The 16,456-nt window shown below is 45.0% G+C and overlaps 3 protein-coding genes across 4 annotated transcripts; 2 read left to right on the top strand and 1 right to left on the bottom strand.

Annotated features, from left to right (window-relative positions):
• The first annotated feature begins 191 nt into the window (after window positions 1–191).
• Window positions 192–3,012, top strand: LOC142880786 (zona pellucida sperm-binding protein 4-like). Its single transcript, XM_076014725.1, has 9 exons — window positions 192–329; window positions 422–671; window positions 1,399–1,583; window positions 1,664–1,761; window positions 1,848–2,002; window positions 2,094–2,286; window positions 2,431–2,578; window positions 2,650–2,725; window positions 2,808–3,012. The coding sequence occupies exons 1-9, from the start codon at window positions 243–245 to the stop codon at window positions 2,909–2,911; spliced, it is 1,296 nt and encodes a 431-aa protein (XP_075870840.1). The 5' UTR covers window positions 192–242; the 3' UTR covers window positions 2,912–3,012.
• A 1,287-nt stretch (window positions 3,013–4,299) lies between these two features.
• Window positions 4,300–8,025, bottom strand: tmem263 (transmembrane protein 263). The gene is made up of 3 exons (XM_076014726.1): window positions 7,795–8,025; window positions 6,398–6,468; window positions 4,300–5,586 (listed from the first exon to the last, which is right to left on the bottom strand). Exons 2-3 carry the CDS (start codon window positions 6,462–6,464, stop codon window positions 5,288–5,290), a joined length of 366 nt encoding a protein of 121 aa, XP_075870841.1. The 5' UTR covers window positions 6,465–6,468; window positions 7,795–8,025; the 3' UTR covers window positions 4,300–5,287.
• A 985-nt stretch (window positions 8,026–9,010) lies between these two features.
• LOC142880827 (NAD-dependent protein deacetylase sirtuin-3) lies at window positions 9,011–15,978 on the top strand. 2 transcript variants are annotated; one of them, XM_076014782.1, is made up of 8 exons: window positions 9,011–9,369; window positions 13,499–13,697; window positions 13,784–13,987; window positions 14,278–14,510; window positions 14,621–14,721; window positions 14,816–14,977; window positions 15,055–15,267; window positions 15,464–15,978. In XM_076014782.1, exons 1-8 carry the CDS (start codon window positions 9,312–9,314, stop codon window positions 15,665–15,667), a joined length of 1,374 nt encoding a protein of 457 aa, XP_075870897.1. In that variant the 5' UTR covers window positions 9,011–9,311; the 3' UTR covers window positions 15,668–15,978. The 2 variants fall into 2 exon arrangements, with proteins under 2 accessions (XP_075870897.1, XP_075870896.1); XM_076014781.1 differs by having other exon boundaries at window positions 9,021–9,390.
• Window positions 15,979–16,456: the final 478 nt, after the last annotated feature.

Raw genomic sequence — 16,456 nt, 5'->3', positions numbered from 1 at the left:
CCACACTCACCTGCCCTGGGCCGAATGGATCTGTGCTTCATCCCTTTGACCCGCCCTTGCAATTGATAATAGATCTGACGTGAAACATCCTCAAAGATTTCCAGTGGTTAATGAAAAACAGTGAGCTGTGATTGGTGGTGACTGGACCACAAAGGAGGGGTATTTCACATACACAGCTCTAAGAATATATAAATGTGATTATTGTGCTGTTAGGGATTGTCTGGGCCAGGCTGCTGTGAACCATGACGAAGCTTTGGAGCACCACCTCTCTAGTGGCCCTGGGACTTCTGGGCTGCTTGACTTGGACAAACGTAGAAGCTCTTAAAAAGGTCTCCCCATCAACAATGCAATCCGAGATTCAGATGAGCTACATATTGTGAGGTATATCGCTCTTACTCTGTCCTCTCTCTGTCCTCTTTAGTTCAACACTTACCAACAGACTTCTGGACAAAACACTCAATCACATAACACAGCGACATCATACATTCATCATTCACCTGAGGAACAGCAATGGTCCAAGAAAAAACCAAATGCACCTGAAACTGAAGTCACGACTTGTGACGTTCCAACACCCCATAGAGTCCCATGTGGAGAGCCGACCGTTTCTTTTGACGACTGTAAGGCACTCGGCTGCTGCCATGAGTCCGGACAGTGCTTTTTTGGAAAATCAGGTGGGTTTTCTGAGGGTTCTTTACTACAGAGTTTGTGTGTTGTGTAAATACAATCATAATTTTCTCAAAAGTATTTGAGATACATTTCCGAAAACTTGCTTAAGTGGCTGACTGAATCCTTTGCTGTCTCTTCTTAATGTGATGCTCCTGAGTATTTTCAATAACAACTGACAGAAGGCACTTAATTTTATTTGTATCTTTTGCCTCTATATATTTATTCACTTATTTATGTAAGGTGTTTTTATATAGTGCCATGGTTCTGAAATAAAGACTGAATAACAAAATAGAAAAACATGTACTTTATATCTTTATAACTGACGTGAGCTGTGGAAATAAGAAAAAAAACATTGGAATTTAAAGTATCATCACCAACAATATGTGGCCGCAGCTCTTTATTTGTCAGCTAATATTGATATACTGTTTGTGCAAACCCAGCTGATTTCTCTTAAATTGAGCTGGCACTATAAATTATGAGATGCATTCTAAAAAAAAAACAAAAAAAAAAAAACAAATTGGCCTCAGACTTATGGAAATATTGATGAAAAGTCTATGAGCAAAATAAAATAAAAATACACTATTTACAGTTTACATCTCAAACATTTAGCATCTGAAAATGCCAACATAATTTCTACCACTTTGTTCCAAAATAAGTTAGACAAATCATACAAGCTGTTGTGCTATTATGTATGTTGTCTGTACCCATCAACACCTGTTCTTGTGCCACCAGTGACCGTCCAATGCACCAGGGATGGATACTTCATTCTGGTGGTAGCAAGAGATGCCACTGAGCCTGGTATTGACTTTGATACACTGAATCTGAATGGCCAAGGAGAAGGCTGCAGTCAAGAAGCCTCCAACCTATACTTCAGCATCTTTCGCTTTCCTGTAACTGCATGTGGCACTGAGGTTCTGGTAAGACCTCAGCATGGGCCTATTTCTCAAAGAGTTTAGACTGCTTTGAAAGACTGTGACATTTTCAAAACCTTCTGCAGGACGATCACGGTGCCATTGTCTATAGGAACAGTTTGAAGTGCGAATATCCTGTACAAACTGGACAACAAGGGTCCATCACGCGGAGCAGCCGCTTTGAGTAGGCGATTTGCATTAACATACCAAACAGCAAATAATAATATATAGCTGCCACCAAGATGTCTGATGAAAGTTTCCCATCTTAAGGTTGTTGTTCGAGTGTAAATACACGGCCACCTCCGTTGAATATGTGAATTTGGAATTGGCCTTGCAGAATCCTCCTTCGAATGTTCATGAAGAAGGACCTCTCAGAGTAGAGCTGAAGTTGGCCAACGGAATTTGCACTGAAAAGGGCTGCACTGGTATTTCTATGTTAGTCTGTCAGTGTTTTAACATTTGTTGATTATTTCCTGCAACTGACCTGTGTCCAAATGTGTGTTTCTGCTCATACAGTGGACACATACTATAGTTCTTTCTACGAAGAGGGGGATTATCCTGTCAGCAAAACCCTAAGAGATCCGGTGTACGTGCAAGTTGCACTCATGAACAGGGGGGATCCTTTGGCTTCCCTTATTCTTGATCGTTGTTGGGCAACCGCACATCCCAGTCCACACAGTATGCCTCAGTGGGATATTTTGATTGATGGGTAACTACCTTTGAAATCTATGACATGCATTTCTTCTGTTTACCAGGAACAGTAAAAGGATTATTTTACATTTGAAGTCTTCTATTCAGAATAAAACACAGATTGGCTTTCTCAACATATTAACATGACTTGCTCTCCATTCAGATGTCCAAACATGCGTGATTCACACTTCACCCAGTTGGTGCCCATGGGCTATAGCGGAGATGGCACAATCTATGAGCACTACAAGCGCTTCATGTTCCACATGTTTGTCTTTGTAAACTCCAGTGAAAAGTCAAATAGAATTCAACAGGTATTGAACTGAACCCACCGGAATCCTATGCGCTAATGTTGCTCTGCTAACCTGCTGTTTTTCTACCCGAGGTGTACATTCACTGCAGCACATCCATTTGCCTGATGATACCAGGCTACGTCTGTCAACGACCATGTGCCAGAATGAGTAAGAGATGAGAGTTTGATCTGCAGAATTTTGTGACAAGATATATTTTAAATCTCACCTTCATGTTATGTTTGTCCGGCAGAGAGAGACATTGTGCAAGAAGTTGAAGGAACAACAGGACTAAAGACTGTGGGTTCTATCGGACCTCTGAGAATTGCTCCTGACGCTGACACTGCCGAACAGTAGGCAGCTCTGTGTCAAGCTCAAGAATTCAACCGAAAAAGCAGATGTTTAAAAAAATATATCTTAAAAAGAGCTCTGCATATTAAACGTCTGGAGTACTAGAAGTGGCGTTTGTGTTTCAATTGTCCACAGAACATCATGACATTCAGTGAACGCACCCCTCACATCCTCAGAGCATGCAAAAATATTCTCAGTGACTCTAAAAACAAATTCACACACTGGACTTTGATATTGACTATCAGTTGAAAGCTTTTACCAAGGTGTGCTGTGTGTATTTGATTATTATCACTATCGTATCTTCCACCTTTTTGATCCAACCATTTTAAAAAAAGAAAATAATAGATCGTGTTAGGAAGTGAAACTGTAAACTGTTGACTGGTACAGCTTTTGAAGTTGCTTCTGGTAGGAAAATATGAAACACAAACTTATGCATATTCATATCTCTGTTGACATGAACTTACAGCACACAGCGTGGTTGTGAAACCATTGTGAATGTTATTGACAGGCACTGCAGGTTTTTTCTTACAATGGGACACAATGTTTAACATTCAGAGAACACATCAATATGTTTGCTTTGGTCACACGAGGTCACAAAAACCTTCAGCAGAGGTTTTAGTGACACAAAGGTTTTAATGTCACACTGTCACCCAACGCATGACCTCATCAAATCACATGATCCTCCCGCACACACCTTTGCCCCACCCACACAACCAACCTGGTCTACTTGGTGTCAGTCTCTGCTGTCATTGGGTGAGAGTCAGGCTATAGGCCCAAGAGGTCAACCATGATCACTGTTGAATCACTGTTCTGTTCCTTCAACGTCTATAATGAGAGCAGAGTTAAGGATAATAATTAACCTCTTCTAGCTGCTGCTCTGTGACGCCTCAGGGTGCCGTGGAGGCTGGACAATACAAGATTCACACTCAAAAGTAACAGCTTGTAAGATCAGTGCAATCTTTGGATCACTTAATATTAACTGGCAACATGTCGTTCATCTCATCTCATCTCATCTCACTTCCGTGCACACGGAGAGGTGCTATTCAGGGAGCAGGAGACATTTTCAAGAGGAGGAAGCTGAAAAATGACAATTCTTGCTGAGAGCCGAACACAGTTATCTAGAGCCGTATACAGTTTTAGATCCACAGCTAGAACGTATACATAGCATTTCATGTGACTTTAATGCAGGGGTGGGCAAACTTTTTGACTGTTGGGGCCACAGTGGGCTGTAAAATGCACCAGAGGGGGATAGCGGGGCCGCAGCAGATGGATGGAGTGTTTTGGTGCCCATGACTGCTTCAATGTATTACAGTGTGACGAAAACTCTTTGAGTTTTGTTCACGTCACTGAGAGACAAACCTCAGGACGGCAGAGAGCAGCTCTCAACACCCACACAACTTCCAGCATGTTTTATTCAAAGTCTGTACACAACATTGTTGGGTTTCCACAAACATCACTGTTCAGTAAAGTTTCAAACACTATACAATAATGAGAAAACAAAAGCATTCAAAAACCTTCATTGTGTGTGGATGAGCGCGGACAAAACTGAGGCTGTTGCTCCAGAAAAGCAGTCGTCGGTCTCCAGAAAGGGATCCTTGGAAACGAGGGGCGTCATGTCACAACCGTTGTCTCGGGAGAAATTTGTCAAGTGCGAGTCGAAAGGAAACATACCTTGATTATTTGACATATTTCAGTAACTATAAAAATATAGATTTGTTGAATGCATATCTATAAAACCTAGAACATCCCTCTTTTATTGCCAGATTGTTTTGGTGATAAATATAATTCAGTATCAAAAGTATAGCCAAGAATATAGCAAAGAATGATGCAACTTCAGAGGAGCAACTCAAGCGACACGAGAGCGATGGCCTCAGTCAATGAGCTAGAGATGCTCCAAAGCAGGCGTTTTAAAAACTCTTCTATTCGATTGGTCGTGACATCTCCGAATCCTGTTTTCCACACTGCAGAGCGAGGTTTTGTCATACAACAATGGCCACTCCAAAATGATTGTGCTGCAATTGACTCGAGTGCAGTTCTACAAATCGGCTCTCCTGCAGTGACATCCAGTGGTATGAAGTGGAAGCAACTGAAATGTGAACTTCAATGAAAGGCACAGAGACAGTTGGTGTGTTTTCCTTTCGACAGCAGAGGCAGCAGTCTTTGTTTTTCGTTTTGCGGGAGAATTTGCTCTGCAGAGTCTCCCGACGTGTGACAATGTGGATCCGCACGTATTCTCACATACATAAGAAACTAAATAGGGGAAAAAAACAAACAAACAGCAAGCCCAGCCTCCTCCCTCTCCCCTCCAAACTGGAAACAAAGCTGCTGAGTCCTCTATTGCTCTGGTCCTGCTAGCAGGCTGGAGAAGGCCACACGCCCACCTCAGTCAGACTTGTCCTTCTTTTTGCAGCCTCCGATGGGGACTTTGCTGACCACGGCGGAGCCCACAGCGCTCACTCCTCCGGCCACGGCGCTCACTCCTCCCTTCACCAGCCCCACGCCCATCCCCGGCACGGCGGCGACGGTGCTGACGGCGCTCTTGGTGAGGTCCAGACTCTTCCCGCCGACCCAGGCCACGCCCCCTACCGTCATTCCAACAGCTCCCTTGGTGACCCCGTACAAGCCACCGGCCAGCCTGCCCAACACGCCCGGCTGCGTCTGTGGATGGTCCTTGTTGTTATCTGAAGACATCAAGAGCAGAATGTCCACTTACTCCCTGATAAATGCCGCACTGCTGAAGGACAGACAAACCAACTCAAAGCAGAAGATAAAGTTTATTGAGTTAAAAATAAATTGATACTGAATTATTGTTTTCTTACAATGTGTCTCCTGTCGGCCTCCAGATATTAAAAAACATCCATCATTTGCTTCTTCTCCTTGCACAACAACAGATTTCTATGAATGTGAGTGTTAAAAACGCAGATCTCAAAATCAGCCCCTTGTAATGTCACACTTTGATTTCCACTCTGCCATTAAAAATTAGCTTAGTAAGAGTTGGGTAAATCCAAACTACCACAGTAAGTGAACGGTAGCTATCGTGATTGTATATCATTTTATGCCAGTATATGAATTAATTATTTTCCAAACTGATCAGTGCGTTATTATTTCTGAACTGGATTCAAGTGTTAAATGCTGAGCCCTTGAAACTTCACCACAAAGACAGAGCGACTATTTTTAAACTTACTCCAGATTCTTTACTACAAATGTTCCACTGAACAACAGATGTTTACAGGTGTGTTAAAGTGAACACATTCTGAAGGAACGAAAGATCAGTTGGACACACATATGACTCCACTACATGGTTCAACAAGATCATTTCAATCTGTTCTAACTTACTAAAGAGGAGAAAGGCTACAGTTTAACTACCGTATTAGGTTTAAAACTGTTCCAGTGGATGGTTACAGAAACAGATGATTGCTGTGTCCCTCACTTTGAACATGACCTAAGTTTGAATGCATTGACGTTCACACTGCCAGCAGTGGCCACACTTACCTGTCTCTACAGGCTCATTGTTGAGGTATGCAGGCATGTCCTCAGGCACCTGTTCTGCCTGACTCATGTCTCTGGGAAGACAATTGAGACAGGCACATCAATTGTCAGGGACATCACCATACTAATACTGTCCAGCAGGAAGATTTCAAATTAAAGCCACTCTGAACAAAGCTTGGTGCTTTTCCAAGGCAGCTTGTCATAGTTTTGTGAATGCAAACACATTTAAAGAAATGTGCTCGGGCTTGCTGCGTCATACTTTGCTGTTTGTTTCTCTCATGTGTACCTCAAAAATAAAATAAAACAAATAAATAACTCCCTGAGTTTTATTCAAGTACTTATGAACATAAACTACGCATTTGTGTGATCTATGGCCGTAGAGAGCATGAATGACACTGTGTAAAGCTTGCTTTGGGTGTGCTTCAGATACTGAAACAAGGCAGACCTGTTCGGGATCTGTCACCAAGCTGATTAATAGGTTTAAGTTTAATTGAAATGAAAAACGCAAAACAATGTGCACTAATCGCCCAGCATACAAACTAAACCACCCCCCGCCCCACCATCATGTCACTGAGCGGCTCCTCAGAGAACCAACTCTTCTCCACTTCATTTCTGAGCGCTTGTGATTCGGGAAACAAGCCCGTGTGATCGCAGCACTGTCCCGTGATGAGCTCCCCAGCGACAAAGACGATGCTATTCGGCCGTGGCCTTATTTTAATCGCGTCACATGTGTGATCACACAAGGCGTTTGCCAGCCTTTTATGTTGACAATAAGCAAACACGCTCATCCTGCGTATCCTGATACACGTCACAACCGTCGTAGTTCAGCCTGTGCCAGCATGGCGTGCTGTGTTCAGGGGGTTCCGGTTGAGCCAACTGTTCACTAGTTTTCATGGAGAGTTGACTTGTGTCATCATCATTAACCAACAGGTACCAGCCACACGGTTCGCCGCAGATGCTGGCTTGGGAGTTGAAACCTGTCAACATGCATTGTTTTCTCGTTGTTTGTGTGATGATTAACAGTGTCGATTGATTGCGCTAAATATGTCAGTGGTTTTAGTAGACGAAAGCGCAGCTGTAGACGCCATGACGTTGGCTCCTATGTAGAAGGTTCTAGTTGACACATCCCGACACGTCGACCCCCTCCCTCCTCCAGCGAAGCTCGTTTCATCGCTTAGCGCCGCCAAACTCGACGGTGTCCGTTTCTCTGCCATGCTACGATGCTGACGGCCAAAGATATTTCCGCCACAGATAATAATAATAATAATAATCATCATCATCATCCAAGATAATCTGTCTTTTATTATCTCGACTACCGCTGGCAGTTTGTGCTCAAGTTCATTCTTTCCCCGACTCACAACACACACATTGTAACCCCGGCCAGCTGAATTGTGTCTTACCTTGGTTTGTGTTGTTACGCTAGCAAACTGATCCGAGGTGTCGCACGCTTTGTGGGGCTTCAAACTGCACTGAAATAATGTTTACGTCGAACTATAGTGGTGATGTAAGCGCAGGAGGGAGAGACTGGGATCATTTGTGTTGTCTGGCTAAATTTTTGGGGGGCGGATCTCAGTCTCCACCCATTTACAGTATTACGTAGAGCGGAGAGACACATTCCGTCCATCCGTCCGCACTCTGGAGGGAGCTGGCTGGAGCCCCTGTCAGGTGGCCCCGCCGAAAGCCTGCAGCAGCGCCCCTGACGCGACAGAAGGGTCCCCGGTATTGTCCCGGGGAACAGTGGATAGAATTACATTTCTTCTGTTTGAACGTTTTTGAAAAATATTTGTTTACTGTTATGCTTCGGTTACCACATCCTCTTCTACATTTTTTTAGGGGCTCAATTAACCAACGTTCGATGTGAAGGTCGCCACCTATGGGATGGGAGTGTGTAAAATGACTTGTTTTTGAAGTTTTTATTAATAATAATAATAATAATAATAATAATAATAATAATAATAATAATAATAATAATAATAATAATAATAATAACAACAATAATAATAATAATAATAATACTTTTATATTATTTTTCAAAGGTATCAAATATTCATACTATGTATTACGATGACACTTGCGGGGACTAATATTACTAAAAACAAAATAACAAAAACAATTCTTCTAACCGGATAGAATACCACGTGAGGAGATGACGTGTGTTGTGTACGCGGACCAGGGAAAAGAATCACTCTGTTACTTGGCGCATAACTTTGGCGGGAGAAAATATGTCCAAAAGCCCTTTTACCACGACTTCCGCTACTGCAAGCGGAAGTGACGCATTTTATTTTCGAATCCCAATCAAAGATCGTTTAAGTTACAAAGAACATCACTTTCTAATGCGAAATAACTGCGTGTTACTAAAGTGCCATTCGCTTTTAATATCGATACCTAGGAATTCTGCACTGTATTCTATAACGAGTTTGCCGATGCTGAAACATTGATAATCAAAAATACGGCTTTCTTTTTCTATTACATCAAAATAGTAAAACAGACCGTTCATTCATTTGTTCCTTCCGTGCTTTAAAATAATGAAAATGTTTGGTTGTTGTTTTTTTTCTTTCTCTCAACAACAGAAACCATTCAATCAATTTAACCAATGTATCGATTATCAATTACTTTAAAGAAATACAACCTCAAAAAAAAGTATTCTGTGCACTTTTGGCTCAAATAAATAATGGGAGAACAGGCTTCTGCTTTTCCCGCCTCTGCTGCACTAGTTAATTTAGCTTCTGGAAACCACAACAGAGTGAGTGCTCTTCCCATTAACTCCTGCTCAAGCTTTCCGCTGCATGAGGATAAATTTCCTGCATTTCCGATGTGGGAAAGAAACACCTTTTACTGCCAGCAATCAGATGTGCGTGTTGACAATAAAATAGTCGAAGTTTTAAGAGTCTAAGAAGAGTTGAAGGTTGCCGTTTGGATGCGAAACTTCCCGAGTGGCGCCACAGATTCGTCGTTGTGCACGCAGCATTCAAAAGGTCCGCCGTTTGCAAGGGCAGGTAATTCATGATGACGATGTAATGGATCATCCTAACTGCATTCACTGCTGCTGCTGCTACAACAGCATCATCATTATCATCACTGGTGATGATAGGTATGATAGGTCTGGGAATGCTGTGCTCCCATTCGCCACAGCGCCAGTGGTTTCCTTCGCAGTGAAGCCCAGCCAGCCTCTGTTTGAAAACTACCTTCAGCCTTTCACTCTGATTTAGGTCAAATTGGCCGCCTAGTTGCACAGCTCTCTTGTACCAACGGTGGAATCCCACTCCAAGTCGTCCGGCTATTCTATTTACCAAGTGACACATCAGTGTATGCTGAAGGCGCCATCAAACAAGCCTGATCTTTTTTTTGGTGTATCTTTAAAATAGATCCTGGTGGTTTATTATTCAATAGCGAGACAAAATAGTGAATTGTTGTTGTTGCTGCTGCTGCTGCTGCTGCTGCTGTTGTTGTTGTTGTTGTTGCGAGTTGTAATCTAACTTTGTTTGTAGCCACATTAAGTGCATGCCGGTGTGATAAATTGGAAGGAAAAAAAAAACTTCAAGTTGTCAACTTTCAAAGTGTCACTGCACTATGCACATATAGTCTACATAGCTAACTGTCACAGTCTCTAACCATACCAAAAGTATTAATATATCTGCCAACATTCCAACACAAACGAACAGATATATTTGTTAATTTATTTCATTACGAATAAAAAACAATTTTTTGCAGCTAATTAGTCTGGAATCCCAAAAAAAACATGAACTCTGCCAAGTGTGGCGTTGTTTTTGTACTACGTTTTACGTGTCATGACATTTAGTGACCAGCAGATGTCAGGGCAGCCTCACTCAGAAAACCAGTGAAACAAAGAAAACAATCTGAAGTTGTTGGTATTTTTAAGTTATACCATGATTTTACCGGTCCGAGCCGCTTGGGAATAGATTTTTCTCTATGTGACCGCGTGACCTAAAATGAGTTTGACACCCCTTTAGCAACTATAGTAATGTCATGATTGGTGCACAGGTCCCAGGTTCAGTCCCTGGCCCTGACCAAAAATGCAACCTCAAGGGGGCGCTCCTTGAGTTAGCCTCCCTGTGCTGGTCCACTAGCCTGGACAAATGGAGTTGTTGTGTCAGGAAGGCCAAGTGATGTAAAGATAATGAAGTTAACATGGATCAGTGTGCAGTGGTCATTCCTGAAGGGGAACCGCTGAATTTTTTCATAATTAAATTGATGTTCAACTTTGACATTCAGATGTCAGTTATAATTTAGTGCATCATGGACATAGTTTTTCATTTCCTGGTTTAGTGAAATCTTTCCCAAAATATCTCCACTCCTCTGTCTAAAGGTCAGGAAAATAATAATGATCGGACACTGAGACATTTGAAAAAAAACAACAACAAAAAAAACCTTTGGTATTTGAATAAATACATCTGTTTGTGAAGTTTCTGTTTTCAATTCAGCAGCATTTACTGCTTTCTGATAGATTTGTGCCTGTGTTACGATAGGAGTTCAGGTCTGCTGCTTTGGCGTCATTGTGACGAGCCAGACGCTGTCTCCCATCAGAAAGTCGTTGACTTTTTGGGTGGTAACGGCGAGCAGTGAGGTGTGTCCAAGCCACTCAGATAACTGTAACCTTCATCTGAGCAGCAGCAGCAGCAGCAGCAGCAGCCCTGGTGGTCCAGCATGAGGACACACTGGGCCTCGGCTTCTTGACTATGAAGGAGCTGTGAGAACAAGCACAGTGAAAGGCCAAGGAAGGAGGTAGCTCCTCAAATCCTTTTAAGCCCATTGTCATTTACTCTGGGATTTATTTGTCATTAAAGAATAATGGCAGCATGTGTGGCACATTTAGGTTCTGGAGCAGATTAGGGACATTTAAATTGTAGAATTGTAGGGGGCAGAAGGGGAGTAATTTTCATTAGAAAATAACCACTTTGACAGGAGGACCTTTGGCATCATTTTAACTTGGTTTATCTCCATTAGCGTTGACACCATGTCATCCAGTGCTAAACTGGCCTCCAGTATACATGTGAGGTTACACACAGAATCTTTGAGACTTCCGCCGACCCCGAGAGTCTGATGGTGGAGGTTCTTGCAGCGCCGCCGCTGCCACTCTGTCCGTCCGTGCGAGACCTTTAATAACTGGGCTGCTGATTTATTGCCTGTACTCAGCAGTGTCTTTCTGGGAGGAGTCCAGACAAAAGCCCAGAGCCTCGCCCCCCACGGTTTTTAATAGTCCTTTAGGATGTGCTGGGGGAGAGAGTCTGTGGTAATGTGGGGCCATCAGCTTTTGAAGGAGGCAGCAGAAGATTGAGCGCTTGAAATGAAAGTAGTCCAGAATTACGCAAAATTCGCTTGGCCTGTGTTTTGAGGTGAGACTGCGATGCGTCCAAAGTTCATCCATTTTATCTTTTTCCTGCTCCTCTTCCACTCTAGTCACGCGGGTCAGGAATTTGGCCCCTTTGTGATGTCACAAAGGGCACCATTACCCTCAGACTGAATCATTGTTGCCTCGTTTTGTCGTCTTCAAAAGTTGTAGAAGATCCAACGAAGTCGGCAGTGCAGTCGGAGGCTCTGAGTTGAGGAGTGAATATGATGGTTTTGGTTTGGTTTTAGTTTGTTTTTTTGGGCTGCTGCTCCAGAATGATGATTGGAATGTGGGACGTGTTTGTGTTTTCAAGGTGCTCAAACAAACAAACAAACAAACAAATAAATATCATCACATTCTTCCTTCTTGACTTCCTTCTAAAATCTCAGCCATCCAGCCCTGTGTGTGTGTGTGTGTGTGTGTGTGTGTGTGTGTGTGTGTGTGTGTGTGTGTGTGTGTGTGTGTGTGTGTGTGTGTGTGTGTGTGTGTGTGTGTGTGTGTGTGTGTGGCGGCCTTATCTCCCTGCTGCTCCCTGGAGCGCTGGTGTTTTATGGCTTGTAGCTGCTTTGTCTCGGTGTGGGCCGCAGCCTCTGGCTGATCACTCACACTCATTCCTAATGGAGGTTGTTTGAGGCGCAGAATAGCTTTGGGAAAAGAAGCCTCCTCGACCCCTCCCCGTCCTTCTCCTCCTCTCTTCTTCCCTTTATTGAATCCCACCTCCATGTCATTTATCTACCCCCCCACCGCCCTGGTTTGAGGGGCCGTTAGGGGGCATCCTCTTTTCTCCCCCAGCTGGGTTTGTTGACACACAGTCAATCTACAGTCCCTTTCACCTTTGCCACCCCCCTCTCTCTCTTTCTCTCTCTCTCTCTCTCTCTTTACCCCTCACCCCTTCCAGCCATCCACACTGCCCTTCACTTTCCCTGAACAGTAAAGCTGCCACAGCTGTGGATTGTACTAGCATAGCTTCTGAGGGAGCAGGGGGGCTCACTAAATATATTGTGGCCATTAGCTTTTGTTCCGCCGTTGACGGGTTTAAAACATTTCAACTCCTCTCTCAGCAAAGGGAAGCCGGGAGTGGGGGGGAGGACGACTGGGGTGTAACAGCTTTTTAAATATGGGACTCGGAGGTTGGAGGAGGAATGAAAGGCAAACAAATGAAAAGCAAATTGTTTGCGGGGGGGGTTGACTTTGTTCAAACGTGTTTGTGTTTGCGCCTGTAAGTTGCTGTGTTTCCATTTATTCCTAGAATTGGCCAAACCTAAACATGGCAATGAAAAACTGGAGATGGAAGCAGCTCCACTTGGAAAAACCTCTCAAATATGGTTAAAAGGTTTTGATGCTCTCCTGAGGTGGTGTTTCACACGTATTCATATAGAGGGATATCACGGACGTGACGTACGAGGTCACGTGACCAGTTGACTGACCAGTGAAAACGCATGAGGTTTTGTACCTCCATCCTCCTCACAGTGGGGTCTCGCTGGACCAGATTTGATGAGAATTACGGCTTGTGTGCCTCACACCGTACAATGGAAACACCTGCAAATCGCAATAGCACTTTGTGGAAATGTTAGAAATATCACTTTTATTTGCAAAAAACTCTCTTGGAAACGCAGCTACTGATATTATTAAAGATTTTTGATTTTACCATTAGACTTCTAAGTCCCGACATATGCCATATTTACAAGTGGTTTGACACATCAGTGATCTGTAGGGAGCAGTAACGCTGAAGTTCAGGTCATTTCTCTCTGCAGGTGTTGGAATGAACAGGTCCAGGTGCGGCTGGAATAAGAAAAAGGTTCGAGCCTCCAGAACCACTCGCAGCTCCGGCTCCCAGGTCAGACACACGGACCCCTCACAGACCCTGCAGCCGGGCCCGGGGCTGTATGGAGAACCTCAGCCGCAGGACCTCAGTCAGATGAGCGCTGGTGTTGCAGGAGTTCTACCTACCAGGTGAGTGAGGACACGGGTTTCCTTCACTGCATCTCTTCTGAGGTTTTTTTTAGTGACCCTTTTCTCTCTTTCTCTCCGCTCTGCAGCGAAACTACCATGTCCACCGGCAGCAGTGACCCAGTCCAGACCAGTCTGCCCAGTCAAGCCAGTCCTCCTGTGTTTGGTGCCAAGCCGTCGCCCCGGGGCGGCCTGGCCTCGGTGGCGCGGCTGGTGAAGCTCGGCCGCTGCAAGAACATTGTGGTGGTGGCCGGAGCAGGAATCAGCACAGCCAGCGGCATCCCAGACTTCAGGTCGGTGGTCTGTCACTCACTCTAGAAGAGTTTCACTGTGAATCCGCCCTCAGTGTTCCCACTTGGTGAACATGAGAATCTAAAGGGGACACTGCTGATTAGCTGATTAGCATTTTAGCATAGCAACAGTGACACAGCAAGCAGTAGCGTGGTTTATCGCCGACGAGACGTCGACGACTTTTAAATTCACAGTTCACACAATGTTCTAAACCTCAAGCAGAACGTGATGTGTTAGTCAGATTTGGCCTGTAGACCTGAACTGTGTGCGTCGCTGTGTTTTACTGCGTCAGAACTCCAGGAACGGGACTCTACGCCAACTTGGAGAAGTACAGCATTCCCTACCCAGAGGCCATCTTCAACATCGACTACTTCTCCAACGACCCGCAGCCCTTCTTCTCGCTGGCCAAGGCGCTGTATCCCGGCAGCCACCGGCCCAACTACATCCACTACTTCATCCGCACGCTGCACCTCAAGGGCCTGCTGCTGCGCACGTACACGCAAAACATCGACGGCCTGGAGAAACGTGAGAGCTCAGCGGCTTATGGATTTCAGTACATTCCAAAAAACTGTAAATCAATGAATTTGGGGTGCCAACAGCTAATAATTAATCCCCCCCACCCCCCCACCCCACAGTGTGCGGCCTCCCGGAGGACAAGCTGGTGGAGGCTCACGGCAGCTTCGCCACAGCTTCCTGTCACCTGTGCTACACCACCTACCCTGCTGACGAGGCCAAGGTACGTCTTGACCTTTGACCCCGACAGCTCTCTCTCTCTCTCCCTCTCTCTCTCTCTCTCTCTAACTGTGTTGCGGTATCGTCCCGTCCTGCAGCACGCCATCATGAACGACAAGGTTCCCGTCTGCTCGTTCTGCGCCGCCACGGTCAAACCGGACGTGGTGTTCTTCGGGGAGGACCTCCCTGAGAAGTACTTCCTTCACACTGAAGACTTCCCCAAGGCCGACCTGCTCATCATCATGGGCACTTCCTTACAGGTGCGCCTTTAAAAACATTCCCGTGTGCGTGGGCTGAACGGCGAGCGAAGTAACCAGAAGTGTTTCTCTCCGTCCAGATCGAGCCGTGTGCCAGCCTGGTCAACACGGTGCGCGCCGCCGTCCCGCGCCTCCTCCTCAACCGGCACGCCGTGGGGCCGTTCCAGAAGACCCCCCTCCGCCGAGGGGACTACGTGGAACTGGGAGACCTGGAGGTGACGGTGCGGAGGTTCGCCGAGCTGCTCGGCTGGAGCAGCGACATCGAGGAGCTGATGAGAACTCAGGAGACTCTGGTGAGGTTTCCCCTTGAATGACTGACTGCACCAGTCAAAGCTCAAGAGTAGACACACACACACACACACACACACACACACACACACACACACACACAGTCCAAATTTTTTGCTGAACGTACTGAATTGAATCTGTCCTGAAAAGATTTGTTTGCTAAACAAATCTTTTTGAAAACCTTTGTCTCCCTTCCGGCAGATCATCCCTGCCTTGATAAGCAGCCCACCGTCTGGCAGTGGACCAACTGCATGCGAGAGCAGAGAAGCTGCGATGCCTCTGGCTGAGCAGGAGATGAGGTGCAGGTCCGAGTCTGGAGCTGTCAGGCCAGGCAGCAGCTGCGGCGAGGAGACCGACTCGGAGTCGGACAGCAAGAGCTCGGCATCGTCCGTCCTCAGCAACTGACTCGGTTCCTCGGACTGATTTAAAAAAAAAAAACAACAACAACAAAAAAAACAAAGTTGTAATGTTGAGCAGTTGGCTTGACACCTTGCACACTGCTCGGACACGGCGGTGACAGCGACCCTTCGCTGGATTTTAGATGTTGAAATGTCTGTAAGTCAAACTAGAACAGTTTTTTCTGGCACATTTTAAGCACTTAGAAGGAGGAGGCGCATGAACACGCTTCATTAGTGATTAGTGAATGTCTTAATGTTTTATATATTGGCACAAAAACTGTATTTCAATATTTAATAAAAGCTCGGAATTCACAATGATTCTGTCCCATAATTATTATTATCAAGTTGTTGTTAAAAGTTTTAGACTGTTCCCATCCATCCCCACTGTCATAGGGTGCAGGGAGGGGCTCCAGCAACACTGACTAGCCAGGGAATCATTGACTGATCTCCAACCTGGATACTGAGTGCCAAGCAGGGAGGCAATGGTACTATTTTTATAGTCTTTGGTCTGACCCGGCATGAGGATCGAACCCACAACCCACCAGTCTCAGGGCGGACACCCTACCACTAGACCACTGAACTGGCGATGAGCAAGTCACGCCTTCATCACACGGCCACATCGAGTATGTGCACAAAGTGGATATTGATTTATATAAAAATTCACACACACAAACTGAGAGTTCCCAGCACGTTTCTGGGAGGAAGCTGGGAAACAACCTTCCACCTGGGAGGCAGCAGCGCTAACCACTGCACCACTATGTCACCCTGGCAAGTAGTTAATGACTTCAGCTATTTC

The sequence above is a fragment of the Nelusetta ayraudi genome, unplaced genomic scaffold (assembly GCF_046127955.1).
Source record: "Nelusetta ayraudi isolate G7.1 ecotype Tasmania unplaced genomic scaffold, CSIRO-AGI_Nayr_v1 ptg000173l, whole genome shotgun sequence".
NCBI classification, from domain to species: domain Eukaryota; kingdom Metazoa; phylum Chordata; class Actinopteri; order Tetraodontiformes; family Monacanthidae; genus Nelusetta; species Nelusetta ayraudi.
This window is presented reverse-complemented; position numbering and strand designations above follow the sequence as displayed.